Source organism: Chlamydomonas reinhardtii, chromosome 17 (assembly GCF_000002595.2).
Source record: "Chlamydomonas reinhardtii strain CC-503 cw92 mt+ chromosome 17, whole genome shotgun sequence".
Classification (NCBI taxonomy): Eukaryota; Viridiplantae; Chlorophyta; class Chlorophyceae; order Chlamydomonadales; family Chlamydomonadaceae; genus Chlamydomonas; species Chlamydomonas reinhardtii.
The window spans coordinates 5,061,547-5,081,589 of NC_057020.1; the positions used below are offsets into that span (position 1 = coordinate 5,061,547).

The following is a 20,043-nucleotide window of genomic DNA, read 5'->3' on the forward strand; positions in this document are numbered from 1 at the left end:
GGTGTTCCCGTGCTGGGCTTCTGGTTTCCAGTTTTACGGTAGGGACACAGGTCGGTGCTAAGTTTGGGGCTTGGCGCGCGTGTGGGCTTTTTCCTTGTCGGTTCGGCGCAGGTCGGGTTCTTGGGTTTGCGTTAGGGGCGCTGCTTTTCGGGAGTGTGCTGTCCCGCCGGCCGTGTGTGGGGCGTGCGGTGCGTGATCGCCGGCTTCTCGGCCGTCTTGTGGGTTGTGTGTGCGCGTGTGAGTGCCTGTTTGCGGCGGGCGCGTGTTGGCTGCGTGGGCGGGATCCTTGGCGGGCTTTTCGTCCTGGCTGTGTTTTGCCCTGTGTGTGTGCGCGTGCCCCCTCTCCGCGCTCCCGTGCCGCAGGGCTGATGCTTTTAAGACGCCGCCTCCTGTCATGCCACCGGGGAGCTCTTCGTGAGCCCGGGCTCCATCCAGCCGCGTACCCAAGTACCCACCTACGTACCAGCCCCAGCGCTGCCAGCCTCTGCAGCCACCCAGCGTCCCATGCTAGCTGTCCCGTGCCTCTCCCCAGCTGTCCCACCCCAGCAGTCCCACATCCGCTGTCCCCTCCCAGATGTCCCTCCCAGCTGTCCCTTCCAGTAGTCCCTTCCAGTTGTCCCTTCCAGCTGTCCCACACCAACTGTCCCACCCCAGCTGTCCCTTCGGCTCCCTTCTCAAACGCAGCTTCAGCGAAATCTACAGCCTGCCCGACTCCCGGCGTGTGCGGCCTTCCGCCCGCCTTCCCAAACGCAACAGCCCCCGCCTCTCCTCGCCAGCCGCTCACAGCCGAAACTCTGCTTCTTTCTTAATCAGCCACAAACATCAGCCACAAACAATGCCTCGGAAACAACACCTCGGAAACTTCCTCCCATCTAGTGCGCGGCCACAGCTCCCCTACCGAACGTCGCAGCACCTATCCTCACCATCAGCAACGCTTCCTCACCTCCGGTTGTGTTGTTGGCGTGTTGCACCGCATTCGGCCTGCCCGCCACAATTGTCGTACACATTCGGGCCCCTCTTCTGCTTTGCTTCGCCTTGTTCTTGCCCCTGCTTGTCACACTGTCGCCCGGCCATTGTTTTGCTGCACGCCGTTGCATTACGCTAGTGCTCGTCTACACAGCTCATCCGTGGACGCCGGTCGACTGCCTGCAGGTGCGCATCGGCTATGCTATCCGCGCGGTGTGGCGTCGCATTGAGTCTGTGTGGTGCTATCGCCTTGGCCGGGCGCCCGGAGCGTGAGGAATGCGCGTCAGCAAAACATCGACACATCCTGCCAGCTACCGTCGGTACAGTAACAGCGCGCGAACGACGCACCAATGCCTTGTCCCTTCTTGCTACGCATTTATGTGGGCACGGGTGGGAACCACACACATCGGGACTACGCTTTCCTGCCCCTTGCCATGTTCCATCACGAGCCTGCGTGTCGGCGTGTGGCGAGCTAGTCCAGAAGGCTTGGGGGTCACTGATGATAGTTTCCATCTGGGCAGACGCAGTCGCACGCGCTTCAGCTATCAGCCGAGCGGTCCAGCAGTTCAGTCCAGCACCCCACACCATGACGGTACGGTGCTACGGTCCAGTGAGCGCATACGCTACCGCATCCCTTGGACTAGCGCTCGTACCCACATGCCGGTACTCAATTGACCAACCCGGGGGCGACCTCAGCGATCCCTCGGCATTCAGGCGTGTCGACACGCATGCGGTGGAGCCCTGCTTGAAGACCGGCAGAGGCAGGTCGATGCCCTTCGTTAGTTCGCTGCCTTGAAGCCGTCTGCAACTGCACATACGGCAATCGCCCGCGCCTTCGCCACATTTTTCGGCTTCAGCTCGATGACAAACAAGATTGTAGCTGAACCCTGCCAACGTGACGAAGGCGCGGGCGATTGCCGCGCAGTTGCGGACGGCTTCAAGGCAGCGAACTAACGAAGGGCATCGACATGCCGCTGCCGGTCTACAAGCAGGGCTCCAGCGCACGCCTGTCGACACGCCTGAATGCTGCGGCACCGTCGAGGTCGCCCCAGTCCCGTAGGGTTGTGGGGGCAATCCGGGAGTTGTCAACTGTGCTAGAGGTTCAAGGGGCGGCTTGGAAATGAGCGGCAAGGGACGGCACGCGTGGATGGCGTGTGGCGTTGTGTGCACACCGTGGCCATGCCAGCCCCAAAGCCCCATGGAGGTACTTACTAGCTGCAATAGACGTCGAGTAGACTACTCCAGCATAAGGCGTGGTGCCATCGTCCGTCTACCGATTTGCAATCATCAGTCCTCCCTGATGCTGCGGAGCTCAGCCCATTTTCCAGCTGTACGAATTCCCCTTGTTGCCTGCCTGCCGTCGCCCTACCTCTTCCGACCTCACTCCGACTCATCCTTAAACCCCAGCCACGTAACCCCCGCCCACTCCCCACACACACATACAGACTGCCGCACTCCTGGCGGCCCTCCTCAGAATAGCCGGACATCCACCCCCTGCCGCCTCAACGCCTCAGCCGCGGGCAGGTTCCACGGAGCCAGGTCCGCCACCAACACACGCAGCGCGCCGCCGCCACTGCCGCTGCTACTGCCACTGCCGCTGCTACTGCCAAGCGGAATAATGTCGGCTGCCGCCACGGGGGCCGCCAGACTCACGAGCTGCAGCGGCAGTGCACACGGGCCGCGGTAGCCCTCGTCACCGCCGCCGCGGCCGCCGCCGCCGCCGCCGCCCGTGCCGACGGCCTCCTCCCCACGGGAGATTGGCAGCGAGGTGGCGGCGGCGGCCGCGCCTGCAACCTCAGAGTCAGAGCTGCTGTTGCGGCCACCGCCACCAGCAGTACTTTCAGAGCCGCGGCCCGGAAGCAGCGGCAACAGCGGCACCAGCGGCAGCAGCGGCAGCCGCAGCAGTGCGCGTGCCCAGCCGCCGCCAACCAACGACCGCGCGCCATGGCCCCCGCCACTGTCACTGTCATCACGTGCTTGACCGGCTGCAGCAGTAGCAGTAGCAGCAGCAGTGTCCGGCGCACGTCCGACAGAGGGCGGCTGTAGCTGTAGCTGCGGCTGCGGCTGTAGCTGCGGTGGTAGCTGCGGCTGCGGCTGCGGCTGTAGCAGCAGCAGTAGTTCGCACTCCTGCTGCAGTGCTGCGCTGTAGCCGTCGGCGCCGGTGTACCACCGCCCCTCCACGTCGTCCTCCCCCTCCGCTCCTGCCCCCATCCCCTCCTCCCCCTCCCCCTCCCCACTACCCGGCAGCTCCACACGGCCGATCCCGGCTCCCAGGCACGAATGCCCGTGCGGTCCCCTGGCCCTGCTGGCCCTGCTGTCACCGGCACTGCCGGCATCCGGGCGCGAAGACACACGCTGCCGTTGCTGCTGCCCTTCCTGCCTTTGCAGTGGCGGCGCCACCGCCTTGGCGCCTGCTGTTGCCGCCTCCACACCATTCGGCGGCGGCGGCGGCGCCGCCGCCGCCTTCATCACCGCCGCCGCCATCCTGGCCATCTGGGCGGCGGCGGCGGTACGGCCCCAAAACGGCCGCCACGTGGCCGAGGCATCCTGCCGTTGTACGTGTGGCAGCGGACCGGCAGTACGGCATTACGGCGGCGACACACACATTCCGTCCATAAGTCAAACCGGGCCCCTGTCTCTGTAGTGTTATTACTTGAACGCGCACACGCACACGCACACGCACACGCACACGCACACGCACACGCACACGCACACGCACACGCACACGCACACGCACACGCACACGCACACGCACACGCTGTACTGCACCGTGCACGCACGAACAGCGTCGACCGCTTCCCCTTGTGCTTCCTAACACACGCTTCGTTTACTTGAGCGTACACACACATGACCAGACGCACGCCTACGGCCTACCTGCAGGCAGTTGGGTCCGCCCCTCAGCCGCGACTCCTCCGCCGCCGCCACCAATTCCAGCCCGCCGCCGCCGCCACCACCGCCGCCGGGCGCCGCCGCCGCCACCGCCGCCGCCGCCACCGCACCGGCGGCGCCGCCGCCAGCCCGCGGCGGTGTGGGCGGCGGCGGCGCCGACTGCCGCACCGTCGCTTGCCCCGACACGTCCAGGTACGACAGCCGTGGGAGCTGTCGTACAGCCGCAGTGGCGGCGGTCGCGCCGGGGGCACGAGGGACAGGGTAGGACGTCGAGCGAGGAAGGAGGGAGGAGAGCAGAGGGGGAAGGTAAGTACTAAGTTGGGAGGTTACGTTTGTGCACGCGCAGGAGGATAAGTGAGCCGTGATGACGTGCCAAAGAGTTACGAGGTCGATGCCAGACTGCTACACGCGGCCCACTCACCCGGCGGACCACGCCCCAAGGGAAGCAGGTGAGTAGGCAGGCGCGCAGGTTGAGGGACCGCAGGTGCGGCAGCAGCGCCCCTGGCGCCGCCGGCGCCGCCGCCGGCTGTAGCGGTGGCGGGGACGGCGGCTGTAGCTGCAGCCGCACGAGGGGGTTGTACGACAGGTCCAGCACCCTCAGGCTGGGCGGCTGTAGCAGGCTCCTGCGGAGGGGGGGGGCGTGGTGGGCCAGGTCGGGGGTTGGGGGGATGGAAGTGAATGGAGGACTGGCACATGCACGTGCCGTTTCTTGACATGTGCTCTCCCACCCGCACCTACCAGCAGCGCAACCCTTCGTAACCTTCTCAACGCGTCATACACTGTGCCACCACCTCAAAAATCACCCCCACCTACATTAACACATGCGGCTGAGATCTCGTTTCGCAATTCTGCATCAGTTGCTGGCTGCAATCCTTTCACACCCACCTGACCAGCGCCGGCTGTAGCTCGCTGATCTCGCCAATGCGGTTGAACGAGGCGTCCAGCACCAGCAGCCCCCTCCTGCTACTGCCGATGCCGCCGCCGCCGCCGCGTCCGCTGCCGCTGTGGTCGCCACTGCGCGCGGCAGCGGCAGTAGCAGCGGCAGTAGCAGGTGACGGCGCGTGCGGCGGCGGTGGCGGCGGTGGTGGCGGTGGTGCTAGCGGCTGTAGCTGAGTGATGCTGTTGCCGGCCACTCGCAGGACCGCCAGCCTGGACAGCTCCTGAGCGGCGGCGGCGGCGGGGGAGAGCGAGGGAGCGAGGGAGGGTGGGAGGGTTGGATGAGGGAGCGCGGGGGTACATGCCATATACACACATGCGTAGCGTCGACTTCCGTCACTTGCACATCGGCTTCACACACAAAGAAGCGCTTTTCACCGCACCCGCACACCCCCCTACACACCCGCACACCCTCGCACCCTCAGGCTTGCGGGCAGCGCGCACAGGCCGTTGTGGCTGAGGTCCAGGTGGGAGAGGTGGCGGGCGTGCGGGGCCAGGCAGTCGGCGGGCAGCGGCCGCGGACCCAGGCGGCAGCCTGTGCGTATGTGTGTGTGCCGCAGGTGTGTGTGATTGTGTGTGTGTGTTAAAGAGCACAAGGAAAACGTTGCGCAAAGACAGTGTACCGTATGCGATGCAGCAAAGCGACATTGTGTGTGTGTGTGTAGGGGGGGGGCTGTGGCTGTGGTTGTGACCATCATGTTCGTGTGCGCACTCTGTTCTCCACTTAAACGGCTAACCCGCCCCCCCAACGCTCTCATCCTCGCTCTATTGCATTGGGTTCGGTTTACTTTGGGCTGGTACCTACAACCCCCCCCCCCACACACACACACACGCACATGCCCCCCCCCACACACACACATGCGCCCACCTGCCATGTCCAGGTGTCTCAGTCGGGTCAGGCCCCGCAACTCATCCGGCCAGTAGGCAGTAGCAGCGGCGGCAGCGGCGGCCGCTGCAGCACCGCCGCCGCCGCCGCCGCCAGCCGCGGGGGCGCCTCCTCCTCCTCCGGCTGCTGCTACTGCTGCTGCTGGCCCTGCTCCTGCTGCCCCTCCTCCCCCTCCTGCTCCTCCCCCTCCTCCCCCGCCTGCTGGCCCTGCTCCTCCCCCTCCCCCCCCGCCTGCTGGCCCTGCCGCGTGCCCGCCCGCCAGCACCGCCGGCCCCTGCGGCGGCCCCTGTGGTGCCGGCTGTAGCTGCTGCTGCTGCTGCTGCTGCTGCTGCTCCGGCTGTAGCTGTGGCTGTATCGCTGCATTAGCCGGCACGGCCTCCACGGCAAGCAGCAGTAGCAGCAGGCCCCCGCCACCTCCCCCTCCGCCTCCCCCTCCCAGCCCCTCACCGGGCACGCCCAGTCCCGGTGGCAGTAGCACCGGCGGCGGCGGCGGCGGCGGCAGTAGCAGGCAGCCGCGCAGGCACAGGCGCGTGAGGCGGCTGAGGCCGGACAGGCTGCCCGGCTGTAGCTGCAGTGGGCCGCAGTAGCTGAGGTCCAGCACACGCAGCCGGCCTGCGAGTATTGGCCCCAGGGCCACGTGCCGCAGTGCGTGGCGGAATGGTCAGCAGGCCCCCAGCACAAAACGTAAGGCGGCCATCCCCTTCCCTCCCATTTCCTCCCCCCTCCTTCCCGCCCCTCCCCTCCAGTCTCACCTGCAAGCTGCTGCAGGCTCGGCGGCAGCACCACCGCCGCCGCCGGCCGCGGTCGCTGCAGCACCCACACCTCTTCCCCTCCTCCTCCTCCTCCTCCTCCTCCCCCTCCCCCTCCGCCGCCGCCGCCGCCGGCACCCGCCCCGTCTGCAGCCGCTGCCAGCTGCCCCCCGGCCGCCGCCGCCGCCGCCCCGCCGCCGCCGCCCAGCGCCGCCATCACATCTGCGAGACCGCCCACCCCTGCCCCTGCCGCTGCCCCTGCCTCCGCCCCGTCGCCGCCAATGCCTCCGGCCTGCTGCAAGCCAGCCGGCCCCGCCCCCAGGCCACCCGCCGCCGCCGGCGCCGCCGCTGCCAGGCCCAGCCCTGGCGCTGCCGCCGCCGCCGCTGCGGCATGCAGCCGCAGGTGCCGTACTGAGCCCGCCAGGCTTGAAAGCGCCGCAGCCAGGGTGACTGGCGGCCTCGCGACGGCGGCGGCGGCGCCACCGCCGCCAGCTCCTGCTGCTGCTGCTGCTGCTGCTGCTGCTGCTGCTGCTGCTGCTCCGCCGCCGCCGCCATCGCCAGCTGCGCCAAGGCCGCCGCCGCCAAAGCCAAGCAGCTGCAGCAAAACGCCCCCGGGGCCATCGCCACCGCCGCCAGGGCCGCCACGGGGGGAGCGGCTGTAGCGCAGCGCCTCAAAGCGTGTGAGGTGTGGTAGGGCGGAGCACTGTGAAATAGCGGGGGGGGGGGGGCAGCGGGCATAGGGAATAAGCGCAAGGGTGGATTGGGCCGGCGGGGGCTGTGAGCGAAGGCCGGCTTAGATGAAGCGATTAGTAGAGAGAAAGCCCCTGGAGAAGCCCCTGTGGCTTCTGTTTTTGCAGCCTGCAGCTTGAAGGCTGTGACGCTGTGTACGGTACCTGAACGGCAAATTTGTGTGCGGTGTGCAGCATCTGAACGGCAAATTTGTGTCTGAAACCGCGCTAATGGCCTCACTCGGCCGCGCTGCGCCCGTCCAATTGCGGCTCTTCCTAAGCGCGTTCTCACTGTTGCCCAACTGCTTTCGACTATCCCCCCCCCAGTGGATGCTTTCCTTGTCACCGTCCTCAGCACAGGCGGTCCGTTACAGCCTTACAGGCTGCCTCCAACACACCTCCCATGGTCGCCTCACGCGCTGGCGCCCCTAGCCCTCTCTGCCCTTCGCCCTTGGCAGTGTACTCTGCCCTTGTAAGGTGCGTCTGACGCACCACTAAGACTGTTACTGTGGTATCATCCCCAAACTGACAATGTGCGCATTCCGCCTTTCCACAGGCCTCCCCAGCCACTCTAAGTGGGCCGGCCGGCCGCACCACCACCCCAGGTCGGTCCCGCTACCCGCACCTCAGCCCGCACTTGTCGGTACAGTAACTCCGGCGTTCGACCAGCCATGCACTCCTGCTCTGCCGCTGCAAACTGTTTGCTGTCTGCTTGGGGTATGGGCGTCAGCTGCACCCTATGGGACCTCGCCAACCTGCCTGAACCCTGTCCCATCACACACCCGCACCTCGTGCCCGGAGCGTGAGGAATGCGCATCAGCAAACTTCCAGCCAGCCAGCAACTTGTCGGTACAGTAACGCCGGCGTTCGACCAGCCATGCACTTCTGCTCTGCCACTGCAAACTGTTTGCTGTCTGCTTACGGGTCTGGGCATCGGCTGCACCCTACGGGACCTCGCCAACCTGCCTTGAACCCTGTCCCATCACACACCCGCACCTCGTGCCCGCCGGTCCTCGTCGGTTCCCAACAAATTTACAGGACCCTTCTCTAGTGTAATCTTCTTCTATATGCTCACTATTGCATAATTAACATCCAGGATCCAGATCTGGATCCAATTCGCTATAGTCTAGGCGGTCAGGATACAGGATTCTCACTCCTGAGACCCGGGTTCGAGTCCCGGTAGCGAAAGCACTTTGTGCAACACTGACAGCTCGGCTGGTCCGAGGTCAGGGGGTCGTCATCGTATAGTGGTTAGTATCCCCGCCTGTCATTCCTCAGCCCGCGGGAGGCCGGGGTTCGATTCCCCGTGACGGCGTTTTTGCGACTCAGGGGTGCCTGTGGTAAACACAGGTCTCATAGGCCGCCCCCATGTAGGCCCCCGCGCTCCCCTCCCACACACACTTGCGCCTCGTCCGCCCCTGACCCCGCGCCGCCCCCTTCTCCCGTCTAGTCCACATTGCGTCCCCTCGCTGCCATGCACTAGTGCTGTAGTGGTAGCATAGGCCCCTGCCAAAGTCCATGAGCTCTGGGGCGTTCTCATGCGGGTCCGCCTCCTCACCACATGCACCACCGGCTGGAGAGAAGTTTGATTATGTGCATGTCCTCACACACAAGGTGTCTTGGGGTCGTAGCTCAATTGGTAGAGCGCCCGCTTCGCATCTGACGCAAAGCGCCTGCAATCTGCGGGAGGTAGGGGGATCGATGCCCTCCGACTCCATTTTCCCGATGGACTCCCTTCCGAAGCAGCGGGCTTCTGCCCGCACTGCGCCTGTGGCCGAGTGGTTAAGGCGCGGCCCTGCTAAGGCCGTGGGGTCTCCCCGCGTGCGTTCGAATCGCATCGGGCGCGGAGCTTGCAGGGAGCCATTGGTGAACGTTTTGCTGTGTGGGGGCAGGCGCAGGAGGTATGTGGGATGCACCATTTGCGACATTTTGTTCACCGTGGTCGCTGTTTCGGTCGCCTGAAATTCAGAATGGGCTTGAGGATTCTATACAGCAATATGTAAGTGTACGGCGCGTTTGTAATTTGTCGAGTTAGCTCGCTGTGTTTCGGCACGGCCGGCGGGTCAAACTGCAAAATTTGGGAGTCGCCTGGGAGTAAGCCCGACTCCTTCGCCCCCATCGCGCACCGAACGAACACATACATATAAGTATATACAGAAGTCCACGGAGTCCATGTAGTCATCTACTACGCATAAGGGGTTGGTCATTGATCGTTGGTCGACCCCAGCCAATAAAATTATAGCTCACGTGCACTATGCGGACAGGTAGCGGTAGCCTATACCCTTCAGATAAACGCTGCCGGGTTTGAGTTTATTTGGTTCCTAAAAAGAGTCTCCCAGGGCCCCGAAAACCCGCTGATGATGATGCCTGGACTAGGGCACCTACCCCCCCCCCCCCCCAGCAGGGGAGGCATGCCCAGGCCCCAGTGTCCGTGGGGCGCACCGAGCACTGAGCACATGCTCCCACGCGCACCCAGCCATACACCCTGACGCCGCACTGCCAGCACACTCACCGCTGCCACCACAGCCGCCAGGTGCTCCTGGCGCGCCTCACCCACCACCAGCTCCCGCAGCCCCTGCAGCAGCTGTAGCGCCGCGGCAGTGTCCGCCACGCCCCCCATGCTGCTGCTGCTACTGCCGCTGCCACTGCCCGCGTGGTTGCTGCTGCCGCGCCTGCCAGCTGAGGCAGTGGAGGTGGGGCCGTGCAGGGCCAAGCGCCGTAGGTGGGGCAGGGGTGCCATTGGCGGTGTCGAGGTTCGGGTTGGGTTGCTGCCAGCCCCTTTCGCACTGCTGCTGTTGCTGCTGCCACCGTTCCTCTGGCCCCTGCCGCTGAAGCTATGGCGCCCAGTCCCAGCAGAGGCGTTGGCAGTGACAGCAGCGGCGACAGCAGTGGCAGTAGCAGGGGCAGCGGCAGCAGCAGGGGCAGCGGCAGGAACAGGGTCAGTGGCAGTAGCAGTGAAGTGGCACAGCGGCTCCTCCACATCCCACAGCTCCAGCTCCTGCAGCTGCACCAGCGAGCTCACCTGCACAGCGAGTGCAGGCCACCGGGCAGTTGTGTTTGTGTGTGTGTGGGGGGGGGGGGCAGGGAGGCACAGTGGTGAGGTGCAGGGTGAACGGAAAGTACGGCGGTAGGGGCAGGGCTCAAGAGACACTGCTGCATACCCGCGGGGCACAGGCCACTCGGTGGAGTCCCCCAGCGTGCCACCCAGCCTGATGCAGGGCACCGCACTGCGCCCAGTCCACACCAAAAGCCCACCCCAAAGATGCTAGTCATCCCCGCCCCTCTCCCGTAACGATGCCAGTAGTCTCCGTCCCCACCAGCTACCAGATTCCAGCACCCGCTGCCTCCTCGCTGCTGATGCTGCCTGCGCTGCTGCCCTGCCCCACCCTGCCCTGCCCTGCACCGCACTCACATCGCGGTTCAGCCGCACGACCAGGTCCTCACCGCACAGCACGGCAGTAGCAGTCGCACCAGCAGCAGCAGGAGCCCCGCCGCCACCCACACCAGCAGCGGCAGTAGCAGCAGGCGTGAGTGGCGGCAAGCCCGGCGTGCGCCCAGCCACCACCCAAGCCGCTGACGCCGAAGCGCTGCTACTGCTGCCACCCACACCATCAGGATGCCTCGCCGCTCCGCCGCTGCCAGCCCAGTCCCCAGCTGAGCTTGGCTGAACCAAGGCGCAGCTGCTGTAACTGCTACTGCCGTCTGCCGCCGGCAGCCGCTTTTGTTGAAAGCTGCGGCGTCTCTGCTGCTCCTCCATCCCCACTGCTGTTGTCGGCGGCAGTAGCCAGCCCGCCGCCGCCACGCCCGCCACGTCTTCCTCCCCGAGGTCTGCTACAGCCGGCGCCGGCGGCACCACCACCGGGTGCCAGCTGGCGCGCAGCATCTCGGCCTGCGCCGCTGCTACTGCCGCCGCCCGCCGCACGTCCCGCCTCTGGCGTCTACGGCGGCGGCGGCGCTGCAGGCGGCGCCACTCCTCCTCGCCAAAGTCCTCCCCTGCTGCGGCCCCCTCTACTCCCTCCGTCTGGGCAGCTGCAGCGGACCGCCCCGCTGCCGGGCCCACCACGCCTGCCCCCCGCCCCCCGCCGTGCTCATCTGCACCGCCAGGTCCCGCCGGGGCTGCTGCTACTGCCGCCCTTGCTCCTGCTACAGCCGGTGCGCTCATGCCTGCATTCTCCGACTGCCGCCGCCATTCCCGCTGTGGTGGCCACCACCCGCTCCGCACGCCATTTCCCCCTTCTTGGTCGATGCTGCCGCTGCTGCTATCACTGCCGCTGCTACTGCTGCTACTGCCACTGCTGCTGCCACTGTCATTATCGCCACTGATACCAGTGCCCGCCCAGCCACCGCTATCTGCAATGCCGCTGCCAAACTCCGTACATGCGTGCCGCGCCGCCGCCGCCACCGCCGCCCGCCACTCGCCGCCCACCATCGGCCGCCAGGTTCGGTAGGCGCCGCCCGTGTAGTGCGTGCGGCGACTGCTGCTACTGCCTCCGCCACCGCCACCGCTGCTGCTACTGCCGCTGCTACTGCCGAAGGCGGTGCTGCTACTGCCGCGAAGGATGGCGAGGCTGCGCAGCTGCGTGAGCTGCCCCAGGCCGGGGGGCACCAAGAGGGTTGCACGTATAATGGATCCAGATCCACCAGCAGCGGCACTGCTGCTGCTGGATCCAGATAATCCGGACAGCAGTGGCACGCGGTCGTACAGCAGGCGGCTGCGAGGGATGGTGGCAAGTGGTCGTGGTGACGGGGATGAAAGGGGCCGACAGGGGATGTTGCTATTGGAGCGGGTGTTGCGGAGTTCAGTGGGCAGGGGATAGAGCGGGATGGACTCCCAAAGTTTGCTCGAGTGGAACGGTGTGAGCAAGTGTGTTTGTGTGTGGGGGGGAAGAGACTGATCCGTGGCTAGGTGGCGGGGTGGCAGGCTGGCGGGTGCGTGGTTGTGTGTGTGTTTGGTGCAGGGTGCCGCGGCCTGGTTTGGCGTTGAGCCAGGCGGTTGTTGACTGACCGGCCCGAGCCCACAGCCCGCTCCCCAAACCTCCCGCAATTCGCGGCAAGCAGGTCGAGCACAGGTTGGGGCGGCGGGCACAGCGGCAAAGTTCGCAAACGACCGCTTAGCAAAAGCAGCGCGCACACATCGCGCCTTCCATTTCAAAATGCGCAGGATTCGCCCCAAACCGAGGGGTCTCGTGCAACAGTGGCAGCCCCTCCTCGCCCCCGCTTTGTTTCATGCGCGTCGCGCCTTTGCCAGGGCCGCAGCAGCAGCGGGCTCGCCTGCTCAGCGTCAAATTGCCAACGAGCGAAGGACGCTCGCCGAGGGAGCAACGAAGAGTAAAACTGTCCCTACCCGGGTTTGAGCCGGGGTCTTCACGGCCACAACGTGATGTACTAACCACTATACGATAGGGACTCGACCGAACCTTAGTAATTCGGATGTACGACATTGGTAAATAGGCCCATTATATTCACGATGAGCGCAAATTCGCAGCGGCGCCGGTCAGGGGCAGAGGGTGGCCTTGCGAGGGGGCAGAGTTAATCCGCCAAAAAGGCGCCAAATTGGCAAATACACCTTACTACTTGTCGGCTTCGGCCTGGTATCTCCGCCCCCCTCCCATGAATATGCACAATTATACGCGTCGTTCCGAAATGATTGGCGGCTGTGGTCCCCGTGTGGCCCCAGTGGCCGCAACCCCGGGGCCCCGCCTTGAGAACCGTTATTGAAGACGTTATTGAAGATGCTTCAAGACATGCGAAGCCGAGGAAGCCAGTGACCGTGTTGTTGGGCTTGGGCACAGGCGCACAGCACCCCATATCGTCCACACAGGAGGTCGGACAACCCACTCGCATCCATATCCCACCCCTAATCCACTGGGTTGCCGCCCCCCACATCCCCAAACCCTCACACCCACACACCCACCCACCTCAGCTGCACCCTACGGGACTTTACCAACCTGCCTTGACACTGTCCCATCACCCACCCACCCACCCACCCACCCACCCACCCACACCCACACACACACACACACATACCCGCGCACCCACCCGGTCGGCACGAGGCACTCCTTGCTGAGGGTGAGGTGCTGCAGCGTCGCGGCCAGTGGCGGCTGTAGCAGCTGCAGCTGCGGCGCCGGCTGTAGCGGCGGCGGCTGTGGCTTGTGGCTACCGCTGCCGCCGGGTGGCGATGATGCTGATGGTGGCGTCAGTAGCGACTGTGGCTGACGGGGAGAGGGAGAGGGAGCGGGAGGTGAGGCTGCCTGTTGCAGTGGCTGCGGCGGCTGCGGCTGGGGCGCATGCGGCAACGGTGGCGGCGGTGTTGGCGGCATGGCGAGCTGCCGCAGCAGGGCGGCTGCCCGGCTGAGGGGCGCGGGGTCGGGTCCGAGGGCCCCCAGGTCTAGGCGGGTGAGGCGAGGGAAGCGCTGCAGGCTGTTGCAGAGGGGGCAGGCAGGAGGGAGGCGGGAAAGGGAGGGAGGGAGGGGGAAGGGGGGGTAGGCAGGCGGTAGGCGGCAGGGAGTGGGGTTGTAGATACCAGCCCAAACTAAACCAATTCAAGCTAAGCCATAGCGGAGCACCGGCAGAGGGCAGGAGGTGGGCAGCAGTGGCGAAGGGCTACGAAGGGCAAAGGCAGCGCCGTGCCTGACGGACGAATGCCAACCCGCACTGTTCAAGGGAACCCCTTGCTACCACACCGTACCACACCCTCCCACACCCATGCCCCTCCCCTCCCACACCCATACACACACACGCCACTCACCCCGACAGGCGGTGCGGCCACTGCCCCGGACACAGCGCCGTGACCCCCTCATCCGCCGCCCGCCGCCACCGCCTACACACCAGCCGTACAGCCGCCAGCGTGGCGGCGGCAGGCGGTGGCGGCGCTGCCGCCGCAGCTACAGCTGCCGCCGCCGCCACAGCCTGCGCGCGGGAGCGGCTGCTTCTGCTACTGCTACTGCCGCCACTGCTATTGCTACTGCCACTGCCACTGCCGCTGGTACTGCCGCTACTGCTGCTGTCTCCGCCAGAAGGAGGCATGACGGCGAGAAGGGCGGCGTCCAGCGCGGCCGCCGCTGCCGGCAAAGGCACCGGCAAGGGCTGTAGCATGTGTGGCGGCGGGCCGCGGAGCAGTCGCTGCGGCAGTAGCTGCGGCGCCTCGGGGGCTGTAGCACGCGCCGCGATGTCAACGAGCACGGCGTGTGGGAGGGCGTTCCAGCTTGGGGGGCGGGGGGAAGGAGGTGAAGGCTGGGGAGGCGTGGAGGGGCGCGGAGGAGGAGGAGAAGGAGGGGCAGGAGGAAACGGAGGATGTGGCAGGGGAAGGAGGACTGGGGAAGAGGGAGGTGGGGAAGGGATTTGGTAGGGCTGCTGCTGCTGCTGCTGCTGCTGCTGCTGCTGCTGCTGCTGCTGCTGCTGCTGCTGCTGTGATGGAGGGCTGGAGGGCGCCGCCGGCGGCGGGGATGGTAACGGGAGTGTTGGCGGAGTGGGCGAGGGTACCATGGGGCGCGGGGTGCCGGTGGGGGTGGCAGGGGACGGGTGGGGAGGAGCAGCTTGACATGCCGGGGGTGCTACTGCCTCTGCTTCTGCCGGTGCTACTGCCGGTGCTGCTGTGGCTGCTACAGCCGGTGCTGCTGCGGCTGCTACCGCCGGTGTTGCTGCCGGCGCCACGGGAAGGGGCGGCCGCCACAGGGCCCGGCGGCTGCTGGGGGAGGTTGTGGCGGGGGCGGGGGAGGGGTGCCGTGCCGCTGCAGGGGCGGCCGGCGCGGGAGCCGCAGGGCTGGTGCGTGAGCCCGCCGAGGCCACGGCGGCAGTAGCAGTGTCGGCAGTAGCAGTGTCGGCCGGAGAAGTGGCAGCGCCACCAGCGGCGGCAGCAGCAGACTCCGGCGGGGCTGCTGCGGCTCCGCCGTCACCGCCCGCCGTAGCTGCAGACCCCTCGGTTGCAGCGGCTGCGGTGGTGGTGGTGGTGGTTGCAGTGGCCGCGTCGCCGTGCTCCTGCTGCTGCTGCTGTTGCTGCTGCTGCTGATGGCTCCTGCTGCTACTGCCGTCGCCGCCATCATGGCCATCAGCATCGCTGTCACCGGCGCCGCCGCCACCACCCGCAATGGCTGGTCGCCGCTCTTGCAGCGAAACGGGTCTTGCCTGTTGCGGTGGTGGGGATCGGCGGGATGGGGATGGGGGTTGGAGGAAAGGAGAGGAAAGATGAGGCCTGATAGTTGAGGATTGCGGTTGAGACGGTTGGTCGGCGCCTCGGCCGCGCCGCGGCAGCAGCAGCAGCACACAGTAGGCGCTGCGACTACAGGACGCACATGTGGGAATGGGGTACAGAACACAAGGGAAGGGACCGCGTAGTGCACACGCATGCAGCTAGCGATCTGCCCAGCTGACCCACATCACCAACCACCCAGCCACACCCGCAGCCTGCGCCTCACCTGCCCTGCATTCGCAATGCGGCTACTGTCCCCAGCTGCCGCCGCCGCCGCCGCCGCCGCCACCACCTCCGTCGCGCCCCGGCGCTGCCCTCGCCGCCGCTGCTGCACTTCCCAAGCCACCAGCGGCCGCAGCAGCGCCGCCGCCAGCCGCCGCGGCAGCGGCCGCTGCTGCCGCCGCCCCGACGTCACGCCACCACCACCACCTCCACCACCATCGTGTCCACCGCCTGACGGCGGCGCCTCTGGCGCCACTGCCCCCGGCGGCGGCGGCGGCGGCGCCGTCAGCCCGGCGGCGGCGGCGCCTCCGCCGCCGCCATGCGCCTCACCGCCTCCTCCTGCGCCGCCAGCGGCGCCGGCACCGAAGCCACCACCACCGCCGCCATCACCATCACCACCACCTGCACCAGCCGCCACCAGGCTACCGCCGCCACCGCCGCCACCGCCGCCGCCCCTCCTGCTGGCGCTGCCGCTGCCGCTGCCGCTGCTGCCGCTGCCGCCGCCGCCGCCACCGATGCCGCTGCTGCTGCCGCTGCCGCCGATGCCGCTGCCGCCGCCGCCGCTGCCACTGCCGCTACCGCCGGCATAAAAAGGAACATGCCTGCTGCTGCTACTGCCGCCAAAGGGCGGTGTTGCCAGGCCGCCGGCTGGCGTCGCCGGCTCTGCTGCTACCTCCGGGTCTGGTGGCGCAACCGCCACCGCGGCCGCCGCCGCCCCTTGCTGCTGCGCGTGCGGGTGCCGCGCTGCTGTTAGCTGCGGTCGCGGCGACGGCGCTGGCGGCGCCGGCGGCTCGCTTAGTGACGCTCCGGCGATTGCTGGGTTTGTATTGGGGTCGGCAGCAGAGGCAACAGCAGCAGCAACAGCAGCAGCAGCTGGGGAAAGTGGCGCGGAGTCTGAACCCGTTGCTGCTTCCGCGGTGCCGGCGCGGAGCATACAGGCGGATAGAATGGTTCAATCTGATGTTCTTGAGTCTGTGTGCGCAAGTTGAACAAGAAGCAGCAGTGAGAACCGAGACGTTCAGGCGGGAAGCGCGCGGCTGACAAGGCTGGACGCCAGCTTACGCGCCAGCTAAGGACCGCAACCAAACTGCTGCCGGCTTTGGCTTTTGCAGTTTCGTGAGGTCTTTTTCCTATCTGGCCACGGCTCGTTTAGCAGCAAGCGCGAGAGAGAACGAGTAGCTAAACAACAAACGCGTTTTCAAGAACGTTGCTGGCCACCGGCGACTGGCCCGTCCCGTGGGTCGCGACCCTCACCTCACCTCACCTCGCGAGCGCCCATCAGGTTGTCCGTTTCGCCTGCTGCGGCCGCGTGCATTGCTACCAAGACGATTCAGGCTGCCAAAACGCGAGGTGCAACAGGGAAATGGCGATAGGTTTGGTTGTCGCCAGGCAACAAAAAAGCGGGAAGCGGGAGGCGGGATGGGACGGCGGGTCGGCCTGGTCAGCCCGAGTCCAAAGGCGGGTGACGCAATGGGCAAGGCCGGGGTGCTCAAAACCCCCGCGACTTGGCCCATTTCGCTAAAAGCTTCTTCTGCGCAACGACATAGCTACTTCACTTCAAAGCTTACCGCGACCCAGGTGCGAGCAGAGGAAGCCCAAGCTTCCGGAGCGCTGTCCCGCCGCTTCCCGCTTCGTTAGTTCCGGCGCCGAACGCCTGCAGTCCCGTAACGCCGCGCGCTTTCGCCGCCGCGCGCTTCCGCCGCTCACTGCCCCCTTTCCCCACGTATCACACAATTCCTCTTCCTGTGCTGCCGCGCAGATCTTACCCGCACACATCGAAGCCACCTCCCCCTCTCCGCCAAGCAGCGACATGGACAGCATCAAGGTGAGAAGCTGTCAGGGCGGTAGGGCGGCGGAGGGCGGAGGGCGGTGGAGGGCAGGGAGAAGGGGCGCGATGGGCGGTCAGGAATCCTGCGCTGGCTTCAGCTCGAAAGGGCAAGAAGCGGCGGCGGCGGCGGGGCGGGAGAGCTAGTCCCCCGCGCCCTGTCACACCTTGCCGTCCGCGGCGCCATCACCCACCCCCACCACCCCCTCACCGCCGCTCCCTCCTTTCACCCTTCGCCTCACTCCCTCCCCCCTCCCCTTCTTGCCTACCTTCCCATACACACGCCGCAGGAGACCGCCCAGAAGGTTCGTCCGTCCGTCACCGGGGCAGTAGTCATGCGGCAGTGGGGTGGGGTGTGGTGCCTGATGTGGCAGGGGCATACAGCGAGGGGCGGGCTCAGTGGTGGATAACTGCGGGTGAGAGGAAGCAGGGGGTGGGGCTGTCAGGGTGCTGTCAGGAATGGGGCCGACGCACGTGCGTGCTCGTGGCACGCCTGGAACGAGCTCGTGCTCCGAGGCCGGTAGCGGGGTGTCGTGTGGGGTGCTCTCCCCGCCCCTGCCCGCTTCCCTCCACCCCTCCATCCCCCCCCCCCGCTCCTCCCCCTCCCCCCCTCCAGATCGGCCACCGTGTGGAGGAGGCTATGACCGGCGCTCAGCACTCGGTGCAGGTAGGTGTGTGTGTGTGGGGGGGGGGGGGGGGGAAAGCGTGTGTGCGCTAGGATGCACGCCGTGTGTTGTCCGTGCACACATGTTGCCCCCCATGTATGCCGCGCTCCTGCCCTCTCCACCCTCCCCACCACCCCTCCACCCCACCCCAACCCCTGCCCTCTTCCTCATACCCCCTCCCCCCACCACCCCACCCTCCCACCCCCCCACACTTGCAGCAAACCGGCGACCAGATCAAGGAGGCCACCATGGGCGGCCAGCACGGCACCGAGTCGGCGGTGAGGACGGGGGGAGGGGAGGGGTTGGGGTGGTGGGTTGGGGTGATGGGTTGGGGTGGTGGGTTGGGGGTTGGGGTGGTACCGTGGGGGTGGTACGTGCGGGTGGTGGGGGTGCGGGGTGGCGTTCCACACGTGCGACCGCTCCATGTGTGTCGTACCCCGGTGTTGAAAGGGCTCACACCCCAACCGCATGCCTTTGTTCATTGCCCGCATTACGGCCCTGCCGCCGCCCGCTCACCACACGCTGCTGCTGCTGCCTGCCCCTCACTCCTAACCCGCCGCCCCTGCCGCCGCCGCCCCCGCCGCCGCCACAGGCCACCAAGGCCCAGCACTCCGTCAAGGAGGCCACCCAGTCGGTGAGTGGTGCCCGCGCGTTTCGTGACTTTTCCTAAGTAGTTGAGTTGTTGAGGATGTGATGGCATGAGGGAATGACAGAAGCGATTGCTGTGGCTGTTGTGACGCTCCCATCCCGCACTAGCCCTCGCCTGCCGCCGGCATGCGTACCTCCCGCCTTCCATCGTTTCCCCTCACCCTGACTTCCGCTCCGCTCCCCTCATCTCCGCCCCACGCCCCCACGCCATATGCACGCCGCCCCACCCCACCCCCGCGCCACCCCTGCCCCCTCGCCACCCCAACCCCAACAGACCGGCCACTGCGCGGACGAGACTGCCGAGAAGGCCAAGGTGGGTGTGGGGTGTGGGGATTGTGTGTGAAAACGAAAGCCCGCCCAGACGACGCCGGAGTTACTTACCGATACCTGCCAATGTGTGCGTGTGCGTGTGCGTGTGCGTGTGCGTGTGCGTGTGCGTGTGCGTGTGCGTGTGCGTGTGCGTGTGCGTGTGCGTGTGCGTGTGCGCGTACGTGCATGATGTCCGGTATCGGGCGGGATGTATGGGCACCGTCCCCACCTCCGCACCATCTATACGCACACAGCCCCACTCACCCGACCTGTACTCTCTGTGGTCTGCCATCCTGTCCGCCACTGCAGCACGGAATGGGTATTCACGGCTAAGCGGCGCAGCCGGTCGCGCTGTGTGGCGGCGGCGGCGGCGGCGGCAGCAGCCATGAGCCCTGCAGGGTAGCAGTAACAGCAGCAGCAGTAGCGGCGGAGTGGAATGAGGTGGTGAGCAGCCTTAAGCGCAACGTCGTACGTGAGACTGCGTGATGGCGGACTTATCAGACGGCAGGCGGTGGTGAGTGATGGTCGTGTGGTTGATAAGGTGCAACTTAGCTAAGTTCGTGTTTTATTTTGGGATTGGTAGTTGTCGGTGCCGTGTGTGAAAGCCTGGGGTAGGAGTGGTCGTTGCAGGGCGGCTGTGGCTATGGCTGTGTTGTGCTAGTGGGCACTAAAATGGGTTGCTGATGAGGACTAAGTGTGAGCAGGCCAGTGCAACTGACGCCAACACCCTTGCCTCGCCAGACTCGGCCGCACGCTCGATGCGCATCATGCCTTGCATGAGTTGTAACAATATCAAGCACGACAAGTACCGTTGTGCGCATGCGGTGATGGTAAGGAGAAATAAGAGTTGCTGAGGGGGATGGACGTGATACCTGCAGCAGGCGGTGCTGGCCATGACAGGCAGATCCTATCACCACCAGAGGTCTACGAAAAAGCAGGCGTCTGAAGCTTCAGAAGGTCCATTTGGGTTTGTGAGACAGATGCGGGCGCATGCATCCCTACCGGATCCATTCCACTGCCGCCTACTACATC

At 66.4% G+C, this 20,043-nt stretch overlaps 3 protein-coding genes across 4 annotated transcripts; 1 reads left to right on the forward strand and 2 right to left on the reverse strand.

Annotated features, from left to right (window-relative positions):
• Positions 1-363: 363 nt before the first annotated feature.
• Positions 364-7,419, reverse strand: CHLRE_17g734789v5 (uncharacterized protein). The gene is made up of 8 exons (XM_043072519.1): positions 7,320-7,419; positions 6,430-7,129; positions 5,660-6,289; positions 5,211-5,326; positions 4,741-5,015; positions 4,277-4,478; positions 3,841-4,065; positions 364-3,513 (listed from the first exon to the last, which is right to left on the reverse strand). Exons 1-8 carry the CDS (start codon positions 7,350-7,352, stop codon positions 2,437-2,439), a joined length of 3,258 nt encoding a protein of 1,085 aa, XP_042914978.1. The 5' UTR covers positions 7,353-7,419; the 3' UTR covers positions 364-2,436.
• Positions 7,420-7,518: 99 nt separating this feature from the next.
• On the reverse strand, positions 7,519-17,199 carry CHLRE_17g734805v5 (uncharacterized protein). 2 transcript variants are annotated; one of them, XM_043072521.1, is made up of 9 exons: positions 17,133-17,199; positions 16,829-16,899; positions 16,497-16,536; positions 15,569-16,380; positions 13,903-15,278; positions 13,194-13,574; positions 10,567-11,866; positions 9,667-10,176; positions 7,519-9,032 (listed from the first exon to the last, which is right to left on the reverse strand). In XM_043072521.1, exons 2-9 carry the CDS (start codon positions 16,877-16,879, stop codon positions 8,937-8,939), a joined length of 4,566 nt encoding a protein of 1,521 aa, XP_042914979.1. In that variant the 5' UTR covers positions 16,880-16,899; positions 17,133-17,199; the 3' UTR covers positions 7,519-8,936. The 2 variants fall into 2 exon arrangements, with proteins under 2 accessions (XP_042914979.1, XP_042914980.1); XM_043072520.1 differs by having other exon boundaries at positions 16,481-16,536; positions 16,824-16,899.
• Positions 17,200-17,329: 130 nt separating this feature from the next.
• On the forward strand, positions 17,330-19,810 carry CHLRE_17g734821v5 (uncharacterized protein). Its single transcript, XM_043072522.1, has 6 exons — positions 17,330-17,389; positions 18,006-18,056; positions 18,273-18,332; positions 18,647-18,688; positions 18,977-19,015; positions 19,266-19,810. Exons 1-6 carry the CDS (start codon positions 17,375-17,377, stop codon positions 19,398-19,400), a joined length of 342 nt encoding a protein of 113 aa, XP_042914981.1. The 5' UTR covers positions 17,330-17,374; the 3' UTR covers positions 19,401-19,810.
• The last annotated feature ends 233 nt before the right edge of the window (positions 19,811-20,043 follow it).

Excerpts from the sequence above, each read along its gene's own strand:
- CHLRE_17g734789v5 (XM_043072519.1), bottom strand. The coding sequence starts at position 7,352 with ATGCTGCACACCGCACACAAATTTGCCGTTCAG. Across the intron at positions 5,327-5,659 it reads GAGACACCTGGACATGGCAG|GCTGCCGCCTGGGTCCGCGG; the intron begins GTGGGCGCATGT and ends ACATACGCACAG. Across the intron at positions 3,514-3,840 it reads GCGGACCCAACTGCCTGCAG|GATGCCTCGGCCACGTGGCG; the intron begins GTAGGCCGTAGG and ends GTACAACGGCAG.
- CHLRE_17g734805v5 (XM_043072520.1), bottom strand. The coding sequence starts at position 16,879 with ATGCACGCGGCCGCAGCAGGCGAAACGGACAACCTGATGGGCGCTCGC. Across the intron at positions 13,575-13,902 it reads TGGCCGCACCGCCTGTCGGG|CCTGCAGCGCTTCCCTCGCC; the intron begins GTGAGTGGCGTG and ends CCTCTGCAACAG. Across the intron at positions 10,177-10,566 it reads TCGTGCGGCTGAACCGCGAT|GTGAGCTCGCTGGTGCAGCT; the intron begins GTGAGTGCGGTG and ends CTCGCTGTGCAG.
- CHLRE_17g734821v5 (XM_043072522.1), top strand. Across the intron at positions 18,057-18,272 it reads GCGCTCAGCACTCGGTGCAG|CAAACCGGCGACCAGATCAA; the intron begins GTAGGTGTGTGT and ends CCACACTTGCAG. Across the intron at positions 19,016-19,265 it reads AGACTGCCGAGAAGGCCAAG|CCCCACTCACCCGACCTGTA; the intron begins GTGGGTGTGGGG and ends ATACGCACACAG.